The sequence below is a fragment of the Rhagoletis zephyria genome, unplaced genomic scaffold (assembly GCF_001687245.7).
Source record: "Rhagoletis zephyria isolate East Lansing unplaced genomic scaffold, Rhagoletis_zephyria_1.1 Rzeph_scaffold_00101, whole genome shotgun sequence".
Lineage (NCBI taxonomy): Eukaryota > Metazoa > Arthropoda > Insecta > Diptera > Tephritidae > Rhagoletis > Rhagoletis zephyria.
This window is the reverse complement of record NW_016157185.1, coordinates 168,946-188,802: the sequence shown is the minus strand read 5'-3', so window position 1 is coordinate 188,802 and position 19,857 is coordinate 168,946. Positions and strand designations below refer to the sequence as shown.

The window sequence follows — 19,857 nt, the reverse complement described above, 5'->3', positions numbered from 1 at the left end:
AAATATTTTCATGCGCAAGTTTCAAGCTGCTATAACATCCCATTAATTTTTGTATATAAAATTGTCGAACATACTTATGTATGGAAAAAACGTGAAACACCTTCAAGCTCTGTGAGCTCTCTGCAAACGTTTTTTGATTTCGTCTGTTGTCTGTCGCTTCACCTGAACCGACAGAAAAGAAATTACAAAGAATCGGCGAAAAAAGGCCGATGCCGATGACAATGCCGATGCTCAATTTTGTGCCGATACTAGCCGATGCCGGTGCCGATTAATCGGTCTGATTCTATCGATATTTCTTGAGATATTGGGCTCCGAAGTTTAGGTAAGGTGGACATTTCGTGGATTATTGAGCTAAATTGTAAAAATTGTTGTTCAACTTCAAGGCCTAACATCTAAAAAATATCGATGTTAGCGATTTAGTGTTCCAACATTTTTGTTGAACTTTGAATTGAACTATGCATATATTTCAAGTCTTTTTAGTGTCAGACAAATTAATAGGGTCGCGACATTTTGACAAGTTTTCTTTATAAAAGTATAGCTCATCTACCAAAAGCTATAGAAATCCAAATTTCAAGCATTTTGCAAAAAATTATCGATTTTGTTACCGATATTTTTATGGATTTTGCTATCAATATTGTTATCGCTTTTGTTATCGATATTTTTATCGGTGTTATTATCGATTTTGTTATCGCTTTCGTTGTCGATATATTTACCAATTTTGTTATCGACTTTGTAATCGATTTCGGTACTGACTTTGTAATAGATTTTTGGATAAATTTTGTTATCGTTATTATTATCGATTTTAATATCGATATTTTCATCGATTTTCCTATCGATATTATTATCGCTTTTGTTATCGATATTTTTTTCTTAGTGTTTAAATTTAGCAGACCAAGACGAATACGCTGGACTGTTCCTTTTTGGTTTTCATGAAGCAAGACAATCGCCAAGTGATTCATGGCCAGGTTATATAAACTATTAAAGCGAAAGAGTTTCAAGAAATGTTTGGATTGAACATTTAGAATATTTCTGAGGTGTTTGAAAATGGTTGCCACCTGTTTCAAAATGCATACTGCATGTTTGTAGCTCTTTGGAGGCTTAAACTAAAATTCTCCCAAACACTGCTTAACGAAATATTTTTTAGTCTATTCATTAAAACACTTATATATATGTATTACGAACTTATCCGTAAGCCATAACATGTCCTCTTTCTTTTCACATACAAAATCTACAAAAAGGTTTTTTAGTCAAAAGTCCAGATCTTGTCGATGTATTGAGAATTCTGAGTATGCAGTCATTTTCATCTTGACTAAAGTTACTCTTTTTACTGAAGTTACTTTTTGCCAACAGCCAATTTCCCGAAAGCAATTTAAGTGGAAAATGATTTTACTTGTTTGAATTTTATATGGAAGTTGACAGAAAATAAAAAATCCCTTTCCATTTGAATTGCTGGCGAAACCGGCTGTATGTGTTATATATTTCAAAAAATTCACACATTTATACATGTATACTATTATATTAATACAAATAAAATCGTTTGTATATTTACACACTTTACACAAATATTTGGTGGAAGGGCAAAGATGAATATCCTATACTACTTTTTAAAAATATTTTATGTTCAAAATATACTTGATAAAATCACAGGTGCACAGCTTCACCTGTACGCTTTTAAATAATTATTATATTTAATATGCACGTACATGCATAACTACATATATATATCGTCGTTTAAAGAACAAAACTGCGTATCAAGATAATGCAAAACCACATATGTGAGGTTGTATAAATTATTTTCTGTAGAGTAAAAACACTCATATTTCAAAATGGTTCTCTTTTTTTACAAAACAATCGCATTTCTGGCTAGTATATTTCAGGACGAACGGATAAGGAGCTCGTGTGGGCAAATCCAATTTTTGGCAGCAAATGTCAGTTACGCGGTTTTGCAGAATGACGATACGCGGCTTTGTACTTTAAACGACGATATGTATGTAAATATATGACCGCTTTCTTTGTTCTATTCTCAACCACTTTCTCACCATCTTTTTTGTCGCCGGCATGGTTATAAACACTGAATTTATATAAAATTTACTAATTCAATTACGTACGTACGTATGTACAATGAAATTTGTTTGCAACGCTTTTCAAATGCCAACACTTTTCTCGCTACTGACCTGTGCAACTTGGCATGCAAATATTTACTCAAATAACCACTTAACGTTTTGGTTTTGTTCAACACTTGAGATTTGTAATTTTCCACTCTAACCCCCATTCCTGCCTGCAACTAGTACTTCCTTCATCCCTTGCCGCAACAAAACAAACCAACTAACTCCGCATTCCAAATCCAACAAAACCTAAGCAGCTTAAATCCTGCCATTTTGTAATTGAGTCCAGCATCTATCCAACAATATATCCAAAACAAACAACATTAAATATTGAAATCTATGTAAAATTGAAAAACAAAAACAAATCGTTATTCATCATTTTATAGGAAGTGGCCGAGCTGCGACGTCAGGTGGCACTCGAGAATTTGCAAAACCAGAGAATGGATAATTTCGAACAGGATGTACCGGTGGAATTTGAATGCTGCTTTTGCACAACGAAGGTAATTTGTTCCATTTATTTTGTTACCTTAAATAAATTGTAAATAAATGCATACACACATATCTAAGCATAACACCAACAAAGACTCTAATAAACATAGTATTTAACTAGGAAAGCATGCTAAGTTTAGTATTTTTGTAATTAACTTATAACTCATATGTACATATGTATTTGCTTATTCACATATTTTTGCGGCATATGTAAGGTAATGCACTCGGCACTTGCAATATTTAACTGAATTTTTAATTGTTCCTATGACCTCCGCTTCTTAGCTTAAACTAATTCTATGTGTATAAAGTTATATTACGTTGTTATTATTATATAATGCATTAATCAATTGTCGGAACCGGCAAATTCGGACCACAAAAACAAATAGCTCGCTTACAATTGATTATTCATGATATGAGATTTTAGACGCCCCCCTTTGGAGGTAAATAGGCTTCATTTAGTTTATGATAATAGAAGAAAAATCTATCAAAAACAGCTTTAATATTTGCCGTACCAAAAAAAAAAATTTTCTGTAGAAATTCTTTGTGTGGTTTACAACACTCTTCGCTCCCCTATTTACTTATAGTTTTCAAAATAATTCAATAAATATCATCAGTGCATGTGCAGTAGTCAGCTCCTTATTTTGCAACTTTGTCCTACAAAGCAAGACCACGCAGAAAGGTTTGGTCATAAAAACGGGACTTGCGGAAAAGTTTTAAAATCGGATAACGGAAAGACGTGCCTCAAAGGCCCTAAAGTTCAGCAAATTCATGGAAATTTTCACAAAGTGGCCAAAATTGTATATAAGTCAGTGGAAAATTTAATATATTTTAATGGCACTTGATGTATTTTTGCCCCCCGATGTCAAATATAGCTGACCTGTTTTTAAACCTCCCCAACTTTTAAAGTTATTGATTTTTTTTTTTTGGGAAAACCGTGAGGCCTTTTGAGAAATTCAACATGGCGTTTCAAATATGCCGTCTTTCCGTTGTCCGATTTCAAAATTTTTTTCAAAGGGCGCGTTTTTATGACCAAAGGAACATTTCTAGGGGGGATCTTGCTTTGTAGCTTAACAAAAAATTTTCTCCATACAAATCAGGCGCAGGCTAATGTACAGGCATGAGCAGAGAGCAAGCACACAATGGGCTAGGTTCTCTCAATATTAATCGCAATTTGGATGTTAATGTTGACTCAGAAATAAAAGAATTTTTATCTATACCTCGGTGAATTACATGTGACTTTTCTTTGAGTTTTGCTAAATTATATCTATAATTAAATACAATTAGGGTACTCACAGTTTACTTCTAAAGTTAAAAGGTGGCAACTTTAACAAGATAACACACTGGAACTGTGAGCAACCCTTATGTTTAAATAAAGTATTAAGTTGATCAACAATAGGTGCGTTCGTTTAAAATCTCCAACAGAAACCAACCAACTGCCAAATTCCGGCGAAATGTCATCTGTTCGCTCACAAGAGAGAAATATCCAAAATAGTACGCGAACAGAAAATTTGCAGAAACTTGCAAGTTAGACGAACAGCTGATATAATTTTTGTTTACATTCAAAAGTGTAAAATNTAGGGTATTCACAGTTTACTTCTAAAGTTAAAAGGTGGCAACTTTAACAAGATAACACACTCGAACTGTGAGCAACCCTTATGTTTAAATAAAGTATTAAGTTGATCAACAATACCACGCATTGCTAGACCGTTTGCCTTTCACGCGTTTGTGTTTAGAGAGCATCAACAAACCACATACATATTTCTCTCTATTCTCTCTTCTCTTTTTTATACTCAGCTGGCACAGCGCAAAAATAAAAAAAAAATAACCTTTGCCAGCTCCAGGAAGGCGCAAAGAGAAACTTATGTACAAGCAGCGCTGCGCCCAAAGCGAAATTCATGTATGTATGTACAAGCAGCGATAGATGCCAGTTTAACACAGAACATAAACATGAGACAAAGTCTAGTAATTTTGCCCAAAAGTGTTATCTCTAATTAGTATGGGAACCAACAACAAACAAAGTTACCACATGGTAAAATGTTTTAAAGTTACCAGGTGGCAAAATTAACACAGTAGATAATATAGAACTGTGAGTACCCTAAATATGCTGAATATTCTAAATAAAACGATGATATTCTTGGTTGCTACGAATGACTTTGCACAAACAAACCTCATTAAAAAAGACGTTGGCAAACTTAATTACTTTAAATATTGTTTAAAAGGAAGACGTTTTTCAGATAGCATCTACTTATATCAAAGAAATTTTGAAGCAATTGCATGCATGATGTTGTTATTGAAAATATTCCTTTGTCTCCTAGGAAATTAGCTCGTCGCACCATGAAATTTATGCATTTATTGAAACTTTAATTTCATTAATTCATGCAAATTTATTGAGTCAAATTTTCTTAATCAATACGAAGTTCTTAAGAAATTTGTTACGCTTTCTACTAAGTATGGTTTTCTAAAGTTGTTGTTGTTTTCAACAGAAATATATGCCCGATCCATTATTTCGTAAGCAGAAAGTGAGACAGCAGGCTGTAAAATGTCAGATGTCAAAACTCCTTTGACACTACTATTCATACACATGAAATAATCGCAATTTATTTCTTGACCGTTTACTTAAAAGGTCCGTACATTGAAATAAGCATGATCGTTAAAATAAGGCTTGGAAACCCTGAAAAAGCAAAATAAGCAATTCCAGGCAAATGATTAAACTTTTCGGCCCTGCATATAATATATAAATTATAATTTTATACGTATATATATCATAGTGAAGAACAACAGTATTAATTATTCATTTTTAATATTTTTATTGAGCTTTGTACCACGATTGTTTATTAGGAAAAATTGAAAAAGCAACAAAGTCTAAGCGGTAGAAGTTATAGCACTATTTCGGAGATCACCACATCTCCTCATCAGACTTCTTTTTTCTAGACTTCAGCAGGGCAAAAAGAGAAGTCTGATGAGGAGATGCGGTGATCTCCGAAATAGTGCTATAACTTCTACCGCTTAGACTTTGTTGCTTTTTCAATTTTTCCTAATAAACAATCGTGGTACAAAGCTCAATAAAAATATTAAAAATAAAAATGTTAACAAGCCACAATAACATTGACAAAATACTTAATTATTCATTGCTGAAATTTTACTCGTTTCACCACAGTGCAGTACCTACGATTACTCTGTGCTCACCAACACACAATTTTGCCGACCTCTGCTTTAGATATCAGTTTTTGTTATAGAACTCCTCCATCTATGTAGTCAAACACTTTTGTCCGTACATATTTGCTTTTCATAAATAAAAAATTTACAGTGAAAATCAATTTAGTAAATATAATGTGTTGCTCCTAAAGTTAAATTTTTTTGGCGTTCATGAAAGGTATGAAACCTTTGGCATAGCTGAAGACATAACGGCCCTTACTTATTTTTATTAAATCGCTAACTTTCGTGGATTTCTTGAACAAGTAGGACATTAGTTTATTATATCCTTAGATGAATGTAAGTGTACACTTTTAATATTTTTATTTATGTACCACTGTTTCTAAAAGCAGATGATTTACTTTTCGTTCTCAATTTTACTATGAGCGAGTAACATGCAAAGTAAAGGTGCGGTTAAACGTGGCAATGCAAGCGCTTTTTCTACGCGTTTTGCTGTCAAAATGCGAAATAAAAAGTCTACTTTCCCATTTAAACAGCCTGAAAGTCGTTTTTGCAGATGTGCAGAAATCACTTTCGGAAATAAAAATTGCAAGGTGTAACTGCAACTGAAATTATGCAAATCTCTTTCGAGAAATAATTTCAACTTGCTTGTGCTGCACTAGCAATTATAATTTTTGCTGCAAGTGCTGTCAAACCAATCAATTGTTGCCGCGTGATGCGTTTTTGGCAAATTTGTTTAAAATTATAAAAATATTTAATAAAATGTGAAAAATATGTGTAATTAATTTATTCTACTGATACGGAGTATTTAAAGTATTAATGTATTATATATTTTGTGACTGTTTGATGCACATTTTAGCAAGTTTAGCAAAGGGTTCAGGTCATAAATTTTGTTATAAGCATAAATATGTCTGATAAAATAGTTGAATGTGGGCTTGTCTGCACTCAAAGTGTAAACAGACAAAAAGTAGTATCCGAAAGTTTAATTTTCAGAAAGAAAATGCGCTTTCGAAAGTCACTTTACATGCAAGGTCTAACTGCTCTTGCAATCTCTTTTGGAAATTCTTGAGTTTGACAGACCTTTGAAAAGGACTTGTAATCCCCCCGGGCCCGTGCTTCTTAAATAGTAGAACCATAACTTCTTATAATTTTTTTACAATGTAATTGCTCCTTCGGTATATACTTCATGCTGATTGTTTCTGACTCTATAAACTAAAGAAAATGATCATATGGCCAAAAACACGGACTGTTAAAATACGTTTCGGCTCACAGTGCTTTCCAAATACCGCTGAAACTCGCTAGAGTACAAATTCGGAAAGTTTTTTTTCTTGCATCTGGAAGCATAGCGTTAAGACGCCAAAATTGAGCTTAACATTTTAAACAGATGGCAACACTATTCACAAACCTTAATAAATATTGAACATGTTTCAAGTAAATTCGTCCATCCCTTTTTGAACGAAGAGAGGTCTCATATGGCTTTATGGTTTTTCATTTCCTCAAAATTCAAACCACTGTGCACCGCTAAAAAAGGTCCTGACTTCAAAAAATAAAACCTTAATACACATTTAGAATGACGGTGCTGATCTGATGACGTTCACATTAAAGATCTGATGATTATTTATTTATAAAAATTAACTCAAACTATTTTTTTCGGTATACTATTATGGGTTCATTCTATTCCCATTAGTTATGGAACCCGATTTCATCATGTCACTGTCTTCGCAGTAGCGCATCCTGTTAACCGAGTTCTCCAAGACCTTGTTGATGGTTTCTGGCTCTATCGTAAGAAATTCCCGACATATCGGCATTACATCGGTCCTGCACGGCATGGCACAAAAAAGTCTAAAGGCGTGAAATTGCGGCTCCGAGGGGGCCCAATGACTTCATCGAGACAGCTGATAACACAATTACCGAACTTTATCGCTCAAAATAAAAATCGAATAGATGGCAACCCTAGAGTTGCCAGATTTTTTATGCGCGAAATTAGTACGTTAGACTTTTTCATGCTAAAAAAATCAGTACTTTTCAGTACATTTTTATTCAAAGCAAAATTATGAATGTAAGTAACAGATAATACTTTAAACCGCCAGAGTACTCGTTTTTAACAATATTTTGGTATGTATATAAATAAAATATAGTTCATAAAAAATAAAGGTATTATTCATGTCAACACACATTGTACACAGAAGCCAATTATTTTATTATTTTATATTTATGACATTTTTTAATAGCAATAATGAGATCATTTCCATCTTCAGGGTTTAAATAGTCAAAGAATTCTATACATTTAATTTTAAAGTTACTTTTAATATGAAGTTCACTTTAAAAAACTTTAATTAGAAGCCAGTCTCTCACTTTGCGTCAGGAAACAAACTTTATAACTACTTAAGATCCTCTCAGTTGGTTCGTTTGAACCAGGGACGGTAAATAATCATTACTTTTTAACTTTTAATTAAAACAATCAAAATTATTTACGAGTTTAACCAATAAAAATAGAAAATAACAATTAACATCTGATTTTTTTAGATCAAAAATAATGATTATTTTATGATTTTTAATTTTTCGCTCGAAGATAAATATTAATGTGTGTTGGTGTTGGTTGATTTTTCCGACAGGGTGGTAAGATGATTTATTTTGGAACGAATTTCCGTCATCCCTTGTCAAGTTTGGTTTGCAGACAAACCGGTTTCGGCGTTGTGCCATCTTCAGTGTCATTTTTCGTTCTCGTTTGCAGATTAAAATTTTTGTTGGTTTCGTATAGATGGCCTTTTAAGTTTTATAAATAATCATTATTTCTAAGTGTAAAAATAAAACTCAATAATAATTATAATCTCTGGGCGAAAATATAAAAATCATAAAATAATCATTACTAGCGATCGAAAAAGTAAAGATCAAATAATAATTACTTCCTTTGAGCGAAAAAGTAAGAATCATAAAATAATGATTAAATTATGATTTAAATTATTTTACTTATAATGATTGCCGTCCCTGGTTTGACCAGTTGGCCACAATTGGCTCAGACCAGGCATTCCTCAGTCCGCAACTAGTTTTAGCACACCAACTTTTGGCCATCGACGCAACCATCAGAAACTGGGTGAATACTACGCTCAGCAATGACTAAGAGGCATCGAGGGGATGCAGGTGGGAAAAACTCATGTGGCCTTCAATCTCTGAATGTCTATCTAGTTTTTTTCTCTCACTGAGCAGGCGACACTGCAGACAACTGGTTGGACTGCTGACTGGTCACTTCACGTGGCACAAACACCTGACTAGAAAGAAAATATTTTAGTATTATTTTGTCCATTCCGACTTTAGTTTTTGAACTCATATAAACAAAACAAAATAGCCAAAACTGGTCAAAATGTCACTTAACTTAATCAGCTGACACAAAGTGCATATGAATTTTTCATTTGAATCAGTACTAAAAACTGTATTCGCCCCTACATTCGGCTTTTGATATGCGAGTCTCTGCTGAACCGCTTTTCCGTATTTTTGGACTACATACGCTTTTATTAGAAACTTAAATATTTCGGTACATATATCGAAAGTACTGGATAATTTTTAAATCGGTACCGAGTATAGATCAGTACAATAAAGTATCGAATCAGCACATTACCAGTTTTAATACTATTAGTTGTAAAAGACCAAAACTTAGCAACACTCATTCGTTAACGTGAAAATGGCTGAGGAGGGATATATTGCCGTCTAAGGAACCAAAAATTTTGGTCAACAAAAAATTTGCATAATGTAACTACTGCAGTAAAAAATACCGCACTAGTAGTAATAAATACCACATTTCTAGATGCTTCTCTGTCGCTCGTTCAAGCAGTGCTGCTTCAGCAACTTCACAATCACGAACCATTTCCAGCAGTGTAGGTCTTTAAGTTGTACACTTACTTTTTTTACCAAAATATGTACCAAAATTTAAACCAATTTACCAAAATATGTTTCAGCATCAGATTTAATTATTTGAATGTTTTATAAATTCGAATTGGTGATGTAGTTAATAAACCAATTTATCGTGTGTTTTGTGGACTAAATATTTTATAATGCTGGGCTATTCAAGTATTATGTAACCCCCAGGGGGAATGGGCGGAAGGGGAGGTTTTAGTTTGCTTATTTTTAACGACAAGGGGCAAAATTTCTTTAAATAAAACATTAATTACACACGCACAAATTTTGATTGCAATTTCGATCACAGTTGAACACTTCACTTTCATTTCGAATTTTCGAAAACGTTTTTAACGCTATTTAGTGCTTTAACAATTCTTGGGGGCACTTGATATTGCGCAATTCGGCCGCTGTAGCAGAGTGATTACATGTGCGTACTTCCACTTCATAGGACCATGGATAAATCCCTGGTCAGATCATAACCCAAAATAGCAGTCGTCCTTCGGCACGCAATGGCAAACCTTCGAGTATATTTCTGTCTTGAAAACACTTCTTATAAAATCATTTGGTGTTCGGAGTGAGCCTTAAATATGTACTTAGGTGTCTCCATTTGTGCCACAACAACAGAACTCATGCCTCAAGTTTGAGCAGAAGCACGGCCAAATACTTAGAAAAATATTTTAGCACCAAATATTTATTTGTTTACTTATTTTAAGGGAGATGGCAATCTTCTGGTTTCACATTTCGAGTACAAAAATCTCAACCCTGATACAACAAATAGTATTAGTACTGAATGATAATGACAGATTGCATTCACATAAACGTACAATCATACATGATTGAGTTTTTTTGCATTAACATTCTCTACGATTCAATCATTACAAGCATTACAGCAAGAACAGTGTCGGTCACTTTCCTAGTGACGTGACCGTCGCGCGTGCCCGCCAAGTTCGGCACGTTTTGCTGCCACATTCTTAATAGTGAATCAAAAAAGCTCCCAGAAGTTTTGTGTACGTGTGATTTTTCAAACCAAATAGTTTGCCTGCTTGCTCATATGTGAAAAGATTAGCTTGACTACTTACTCGTATGTGAATCCAATCAAAAATTGTTACAGCCCAGTAAACACAACGAAATGGCCTCGAATTCGAGACGAGCTCATTTTCTCTGATAGAACGAGACGATACTTCGCGACGATAGATCGGCGAATTCCAATTCGTAGAAGAGTCACCTATCGTTAGCGAATCGAGTATTGCTAGAAATTCGAAAATAGAATCGTTGGCGATTCGAGAATTTTTATTTTTCGAATCATTCGAGTGATTTTTGAGCATTTTGGTAATAAAAAATTAGCTAATTTTATTTATTTTTTTCAATAATATTCTCAATTTTAGTCGAATTTATATAAAATGTATACATACGAACATTTCTATTGCTCTAAAGAACTTATATTCCAGAACTGAAGCTTATATCTGCTAAACCTAAGTTGCTAGAGAACTTTATAGGCTCAAAATTGATTCCAAAATAAGCCAATATTTACCGTTGTTTTAGCGACAGAAACCGAACCGTTCACTTGTCGGTAGGCTTGGAATTTTATCTTTGAAACGCCACTTATTCTTTGAAATCGCTTTATTAGTTCTACAACTACAACATTTGAGCATGCCATCCATACCGAAACGTAAGACATATTCTACATACGTCAAAATTCCATCACGTAAATTTTCATAGAAAAATACTTTTTTTTTAATTTTCCATTGGGCTATCACGTATTACTAGCGTTAACTTCAAAATTTCATAAGTTGTTCTGATTTCATTAGTCTTTTTAGGTGTATTTTTTTCTAATACTCTTGGTTTTTTAAGTGAGAATGTAATTTTAATTTATTAGTTTTTGGATTTTCATGAAAATCGGTAAAAGTTCTAACCTACTTATGCATTTCATCAATAAAAATAAAAACCAAAGATGTATTTTAATTTAATATACCTAGATATATTAAAAAAAAAACACACAATTATTGAAAAATCTTTTTACTGTTATTTGTACGAACGTCACATGCCTATATTCCGGTTTTTAGCTCATGTATGTTGAGAACACAGACGTATGTATGTATGTAAATATTTAAATATAGGACGAAAATACGGGAAAATTGTGCATTTGTACATATGTATATACTCGTATATACAGAATTACCGTAAAGTATTTTTGAGTAGACACAAGCTTATCAGTAACTTAACATTTCTCATAGTATATTTTCGGATGTATGTATGTATGTAATTTGCAGACCGTGGCTACAAACATAAACCAAAACCTGCGTGCATTTACAATAAGAGATAGACTTAAGGATCGTGCACACGTACATGTAAACTTAGCAAATGAATACCATACATAAGTACCTGCTCGAACAATACAAAGATTCATATAGAAGCTCATTGGTAAAAAGTTCAAGTACAGTAAATGTAAAGTTGTTTGGAATTTGAAATAGATTCATGCCATACATGATATACAATTGTGAACATATTTTATAAAACTACATATGTTGATTCTAAACTTCCAGAATCGCGTTTGTGTGTTCCACGGTAGGGGATACACGATGCAGCGGCTAGCGAGGCCACCGCCTTCACCGAAGAATTTCTACGCGCTGAAGCGTATGATTGAAGCCGGCGAGGTTAATCTCTACTATATTTAGGCGAAGGATGGTAAAAGGAAATATACATACGTCCATTTTTTAAATAAATGCGGTAATACAAATTTTCACAGTATACATACATACATACATATCGTCGATGATACTGCAAAATTTTTCTATGTCAAATATTACTTCTGCCACTTAAATAGTCTGTCATCTGTATCTGATTGCTTTTGTTAATCGTTCACCTTCTTCAGCAAAGGGAGATTGTTTTGTCATTTGTTTTGCAGTATCACCAACGATATGTTCATTGTACATGTTTACATACCACTTGGAGGCTTAGTTTTTACATAAATAATTTGTAATATTTACCGTGAATATATTGGGAATTTCGCTAGTGACAGACAAATATAAAAAGAAATAAAATTCGTTATAAGAAGTAAGATTTCACCGATTACTTGATCGATTTAAAACATGTTTTTTATGATAATTTTGTTTTATTTAAATGAATACATACGTGTGTACACATGTTTTCTTTTTTACAAATCTACAAATGTACATACTTAAATGGATTCTCACTTACATATGTACATACATACATAACATTTGAAAAATATTTATTAAATTTTTTTTTTAACTGTCATACATGCATGCACTTTTATGTGCAGATAAAACACACTTAAAATTAATAAAATAAATAAAAATTAAAATAAAATTTTTTTCTGTCAGTTTTAATATTAAATTTTAATAAAAAAAATTCACTTAAATTGCTTTCGTGAAAGTGGCTATAACTCTTCTCGAAAATTTGAAAGTTTCAGCGTTTCAAAATAAATCAGGTACAGGATTTATAAGTTCCCAAAAAGTGAGCTCACTAAGTTATAATCATCTGAGGATGTACTAGTTAGATGCTTTCAAAGCTTTTTTGCGAAACAAACCTTCAATGTCTCCAGTGCTTTTCAATTTGGCATTAGTTTGTACAAACTTTCCCAAAAATATTGTTTTACAGCATTTTCGGCTCCAAATTGTGACTTGCTAATCAAATTTTGAAGGAAAATCTATAAGATATGAGCGGAGAATGGATTTTATGGAAAATGTCTTTCTTCTGCTAACCGATAAAGTGATTTGTATTAAAAAATATACGCATTTGCTGTGGCGTTTATTTGATAAACCAAAATATATGTGGGACATTCTTTGCCAAGCGGGTCACCCCGTCGCCCCTTTTTGGTTTGATTCAAACAATTCGAAACTTTTTTGGAAAATTTTTTTTTTAAGCATCTATATTTGACGTCACTGTGACTACGAATCTGCAATCCGATTTTGAAAATTCAAAAATGTGGATCCATATTGGAACTACCATTTAATAGTTACATGGCGTATGAGTTATCCAGAGGAGATGAGAATGTTACGTATACGCCATTACCTACGCTTTATCTTTCCTGTGACAAATGGTAGATCCAATATGGATACGCCTTCTCGAATTTTTAAAATCTGATTTCAGATTCGTTGTCAATGACCTCAATTACCCCAATTTGTAAAGTTTTAAGCGAATCTAATCGATTTTGATTAAAAACTGTCTCAATCTGATTTCAGTATCGTAATCAGCGACCACAAAAACTCCCGAGGAAGACGTTTCAAGCGAATCGGCCCGATCTTATTTTTTGGCCGCCATATTGGATTCGCCATTTTGAATTTTCAATATCAGGCCCATGATTCGTAACAAAAAAACTTAAAATGCCGCTGTTCGTTTTTTTTTCTTTATTGTTAGGTTCGCCAGGAGCACAAAAGTTGTAAAGCAAACTCTAATTTACAGTTAGTTTTGACGCTATATATAAACCACCTTCTTGAAGTTTTAAAAACTCCAAACGGCATATAAAAATAGACCCTTTAACCCTTCCGCGGTGTTTGAAATTAACCTCTTCCTATAATGTGTTGGGTCATTTTGACCCAATAATAAAAGTTATGTAGTCAATTTTAAGAAAAAAAGACTGAATTCAGTTAATATTTTATTTATCGTAGGCAAATACTCTATCGGCAAGTGCTGTATGCTTACAGGTTCAAATTTACCCTTAAATACCAAATAATAATTTGGGTCAAAATGCAGTGTTTGGAATTTACCCCTTCCTGTAATGTGTTTGGGTTATTTTGACCCAATGATAAAGATTAGCCTATTTTAGGAAAAAAAAAGATATTTGAATATGAATTCAGTTAATATTTTACCTATCACAGGCAGACACATTCCAGGAGCAAGTGCATTCCAGGAGGACAAATTTTCTATTTTGAAAACACAAAAAATTTGTTTTATATTTATTTGAACACATAAATAACGAATAAGTTAACATTGTTAAAAGAATCAAAAACAATTCAAAGTTGCTCTAAATACAAGTCAAACAAGTTAATAGTACACTGCGTTACATAATTATAAGACCGAAACATACTTTGTATGGGAGAAAATGAATGACACCGTAAAAAAAATGCCAAAAATCAAGAATATTTTGTAGACATTGCATGGACATGTAGAAAATTGCATGGACTCTAAAACTGCATACGTAAAACTTTTCCCAAAATTTTTAAACAAAAGTGTGAAATTTTGGCGAAAATTCGCTGAATTTTTATATTTTCACAAAGTTTGAAATATGAATTTGTATGGTGTTTGTTATAGAATGAACCATATTTTTATAAGAAAATATTTAAAAATAAATAGCTGTTTTGTATTGGATTAAACAGGCTTGCGAAACCTAAATTTCTCCCCATTCCAATAATTATGTTAATATCTAGGTTAGGGCGGCCAGACGTCTTGGTTTTACAGGATTTGTCCTGATTTAGAAAAATTGTCGTGGAGTCCTGGCCAATACTTCAATTGTCCTGATCTTTTAATGAAGGTCAATGCAGACACTCCTCTAATTTTTAGCAGATTTTTGCTATGAAAAAAGGTTCAGCCTTCTGTCAATAGTAGTCCAGAACTGACAACAAAACGTTTTTTCTAACATGTTGAATATCTTTCTTCTGTTTTGCTTATAGTTTAAAGAGCTTTCAGAAGGGCTTTTGTAAGACGCCATGTTAACAAGTTATTTTAAAGTGTTTCTTAATTTATAAAAATCATACGCCTTTAAGGAATTTATTTAATGTTCGTATCAAATTGTTTTATTTAGACTTGCAATGCCTATCGAATCTTATTTGTAATGCTAAGTAATATAAACATATACCTAAGTAAATATGAGCACTTTTTTCAGTCCTTGCTGGGTAAGTCTTTTAGAACGGTTTAACTTAAGACAGCCTACCTAATTGTCTTCAGGTTATGAATATAAAAATTGGTAAAAATGGTCATGAAGAGCGTTGTAGAATATGCGGAAATTCGCTGAGGGCGCCGCTTTCTCCAAGTTACGTCACCGTCAAGATAAATTTCTTCGTTTATAATTAAAAATTCAAAATTTGAGCATTTCATCATCATCAATCTTTCAGTTCTACAAATTGTGCCAAAAAACTACATTGCTTATAATATCAGAACCAAAGCAACTTTACTTATAGGCAATATATTGGCACCATATTCACTTGTATCTTCGTTTTTGATTCGGCCGTAATCTAGGTATGTTAAATTAAAAAACATCCCTGGCTCTTTTCCAGCACGTCGAGATTTAGTTTTATTGATGAATTAGAATTATTGGCAATTTCCATGAAAAGCCAAAAGTTAATTAATTTAGAATAAAATTTCTACTTAAAAACTAATAGTTTTAGTAATAATATTCATAATTCGTTCTTATGGTGTTTTGAAGTTAACGCTAGTAATGCACGGCAATGCTAAGAAAAATTATAAAAATTCGAAAAATTTCGAAATTCTCGAAAAATTTTCGTGATGAAATTGTATTATCGTTTTGGTAGCGTGGTACCTACACATACCCAAATCGCTAATTAATTTTTTAAGGGGCACACTACACAGCCCTGTGCTATTTTTGTACTTTGTGTACTTTTTAAAGTTTGACGGTTGGTCAGCTTATGTGTTATAACCGGTTCCTTAAATACTAAATATTAATTTAGGTCAGAATGACCTTATAGAAAATCAAATAGAATAAAATCAAAAAAAAAAACTTTACGGATAGAAAATGCCGCAGCGTATTTAAAATGTTCTAACTCTCCAACTAAAGAATTTGTTCATGAAAATTGGGTAATTTTGACCCAAACATTGCAGAAGGGTTAAACTAATTTTTCCCAGAAGTTTTAATTATTCAAATCAACCCAAAAATGGAGAGATTGGGTGGCCCGCTTGGCCAAGAATGTTTTTTTGGTGACAGGTAACAAGATCAACGGAAGCAAGGCCAATTGACACTATGCCGCATACTGGTGCGAATTAAAAAGTCAATTGACATTATTACTTTTTCAAAAGCGAAATAAAGTAAAAAAATAAAATAAAATAAAGTAAACACGGTACCTTGGAAACAATTTCAACCCTCAAGTTGCTTCCCTTCGCCGATTACTGTTGCAACGTATTCGGGGAACCTCCCTGAAAATTTTCGAAAAAGAAATAGCAAAATCCGTGCGACGTTTTTTTAATTTCAAATTTTGAGTTTTTAACGGCGAATTGATAAAAAACAGGTTTAGGAGGGGCAAAGTGTTACATCCGGGGTAGAACAAAAGTGGTTAGTTTTGAGCTGGTTCTAAGAAGTATAGTATAAAACCTTTTCTTTAAAAAAATACTTCATTTTGTGTGTAAAGAGCTATTATATTTGATTTAGAATTAGCGATTTAGCTTTCCCTAATTTCATATATACACATTTTATGTTGCCTTTTTAAGATATTTGTTTAAGTTAATACAACTATAGAGATTCAAGTTTTGTGAGTTAAAAACTAGAAAAGAGAAAATAGTCAAAGATTTAAAGTACAAATTTTTCATATATATGAAACTAGTTCATAGTTCTTCTCCTTTTACTTGTAAAATAAACATTTCTAAAATTCATGCATATTTTGATTATTTTTCGGTTTTTGTCTTTTTTAGTACCGTCTTTTGCCTGTTTTGCGATTCCTAGTGCCTTTTCCAGCCTATTTCGCTATCTTATTTTGTCTTTTCTAGCCTATTTCTTTATTTGATTTTGCCTTTTTTTTATAGGTTTTTAGGTCCTAAAAATCCGTTGCCTGCTCATAAGTATTATAACATAAACATTCAAATTCACGATTCTAACTGTGTTGGAAATTTCTAGAAACTGTTATAAAAAGTTAAATATTTTAAATCAGAGTTATAAGTATGCAGTTCTATAGCCCATTAAATTTTAGTATAATTAATAGCGCTTATTTTTCATAACTCTTTTTACGCACACTCTGGAAGGTATTCTGCTATTTAAATATTTTCGTTTATGATGCAAGGTTACACTTTACTACACTAAAATTTGACGGTCTACAAAACTGAATACTTTATAAACCAAACTATGATTAAAAGGTCTGAAATCTATCAAGTTTGCAGCAGAGTTAGGAATTTGAATTTAAATGGTTTATGGAATATGAGATATACTTAAATTAAAACTTTACGAAAAATATTAAAAATGGAAAACATTGGAAATTAATAAAATCACTGCATAACTACACATTTTGGGGTGCTCAGTGATATATTTACGTATGTGCAATAGAAAAAAACACCCCCGTTTCAAAGTGAGATTGTTTACCACTTTTGTTTATTTTATTTTTTTTTTATCTTATTAAAAGGTCGAAAATCAAATTTAATTTTTCCTTTGTTTTGTATAAAGTTTGAAAACACGGTTTATATAATTTTCTTTTAGTAACATTAGCAACATTGAGTTTCAACCGTCCAGCTCTGTATCCCTTTTGCAGTAGTTCAGAGACAGTTCTAAAATTAGTAGGGCGGAACTGACGCTTTGCCAGACTGTCTCTAAACTTTTTTTGCAGGGTATCAATACTAAATTTTGTTGCGTGTACATATATGTGCGTACATGCATGCATATGTACGAACGAACATTTTCTTAGGTTAGAAGATTCGTTGCGATGATTCGTGTGAGGTACAAGTGCTTGTATCAAAAGTAACGAGTAAAGTAACGATACGAAAGATACGGGTGTTGATTGGATAAGTAACGAATACGAGTTACCTTTACAGCTCTAATGTATGTAGATGTAATTCTGCATCAAAAAGAAGAGTTTCAAAAAGAAAATTGCTTACTTGTTCCAACTATTTGCCTGCGCAATTATGCTGTCAACTACTACATTCGCAGTAACAGATACCAAAAAGTTCTTCAACAAGTTCTTTCAAAACAAAAAACTCCAGGGTCACAGGGCATCACCGCGAGTTTCTCCATTCCTACCAAAAAATATGTCTGCGAGCCTCGGTACATTTCTCTCTTCCAAACGATATATATCTTTTAAATCACGAGCAAGTGTAGGAAAACGGGGCTTGTAATCAGCGTTGCCGGTTAGCTTAAATTCAAGCAAAATTGTCTAAGTTTTTTCATGCCTGTTAAAATTTTCTTCGTTTTGCTAAATTTATTTATTAAAATAGTCAAAAAGATATTTTTCTCAAAAATTCATAGTCAGAAGAGCTACTATTTCAATCAATTTTTCAAATTTATTTTAGGAAGACTGTCATCTAGATCCCATATAAGGTTCCAGTAAATTAATTAAAAATTAAAAATCTATTTCAATATTTTTTTTTTCTTGTATTTTATAATCAATGTAATGTAATGTAATTTTAGGGCAGCAACCTATATACGGGGCGTTCCATACCAAAATGGACGGGGTTCACACTTCGTGTGTTTGATTTGTTTCAAATTTTTAGGTTAGATGGACAAACATAAATAATAAATAAATATTAAATTTGAGCTTAATTAATACATTTTTTTAAAATTCACAGCACAAAAACAAATCGATTTAATAGCACACATCCCTACTTTTCAACTGGTTTCAAGTTCGTCTTTGCTGTAGTTAATTAAAACTTATATGTTTATTAAAATCCCACAAAAATGCTAACTACAAGTTAGTTATTTTTATCAATAGATATGTTTTCTGCAGGTATTAAGCATCCCTCACATACACAACATCTGGCATCACGCTGGCAATCGGATAACACAAACTTTCGCAACAGTAATGAGTTTGCTACTAACTTAGCTCACTTTTTTTGAAGCATAGGACTTTTATTTAAAGTAACAGGTTAAGTTTATCCATACTCATTTCCTGTTATACGAGTAGAAGGTTATGCTTCTCTTCGAAAAATATAAGGTTTTGCTCGAAATTTTTATGAATACAGGCAGAACCATTTCCTTCATATTTTGCAAGTATAAGCTTATCCCCTTTTTTACGAATACGGCCCAATAACTATAAACACATTTATTTTAAGAGAACGTGTTCGTCGCCGATTAAGAAGGAATGCGTTCAATATCCTTTGTGAGAAAAATAGCAGCGGAGTTTTATTCAATACTGATTGAATGTTAAAAGCGGGGACCATAAATAACAGTTATTTTCTTACAACAGGTAAACTTGGGCAGATATTTTTTAAGCTCGAAATAAAAGCCTTTCCAGATAGTAAACAAACTGCTTATCCAAATTAAACAAATTTGATACCAAATGAAAGAGGAATAGAATAGAAATAACGATCCAAGGCTATCACTTCT

At 32.5% G+C, this 19,857-nt stretch overlaps 1 protein-coding gene across 7 annotated transcripts in view; it reads left to right on the top strand.

Moving 5' to 3' along the window:
* Shab (potassium voltage-gated channel shaker cognate b) overlaps positions 1-19,857 on the top strand; it is a 111,764-nt gene that overhangs the window by 75,805 nt on the left and 16,102 nt on the right. For 5 of the 7 annotated variants that reach the window (XM_017632899.1, XM_017632893.1, XM_017632934.1 and 2 more), the window contains one exon: positions 2,492-2,605. The exons of 1 other annotated variant lie outside the window; for it this stretch is intronic. In XM_017632899.1, the coding sequence (XP_017488388.1) occupies positions 2,492-2,605 (114 nt within the window). Of the gene's footprint in view, positions 1-2,491; positions 2,606-12,184; positions 12,503-19,857 lie in introns of those variants that run through there. One more of the 7 variants, XM_017632920.1, reaches the window with a different exon arrangement.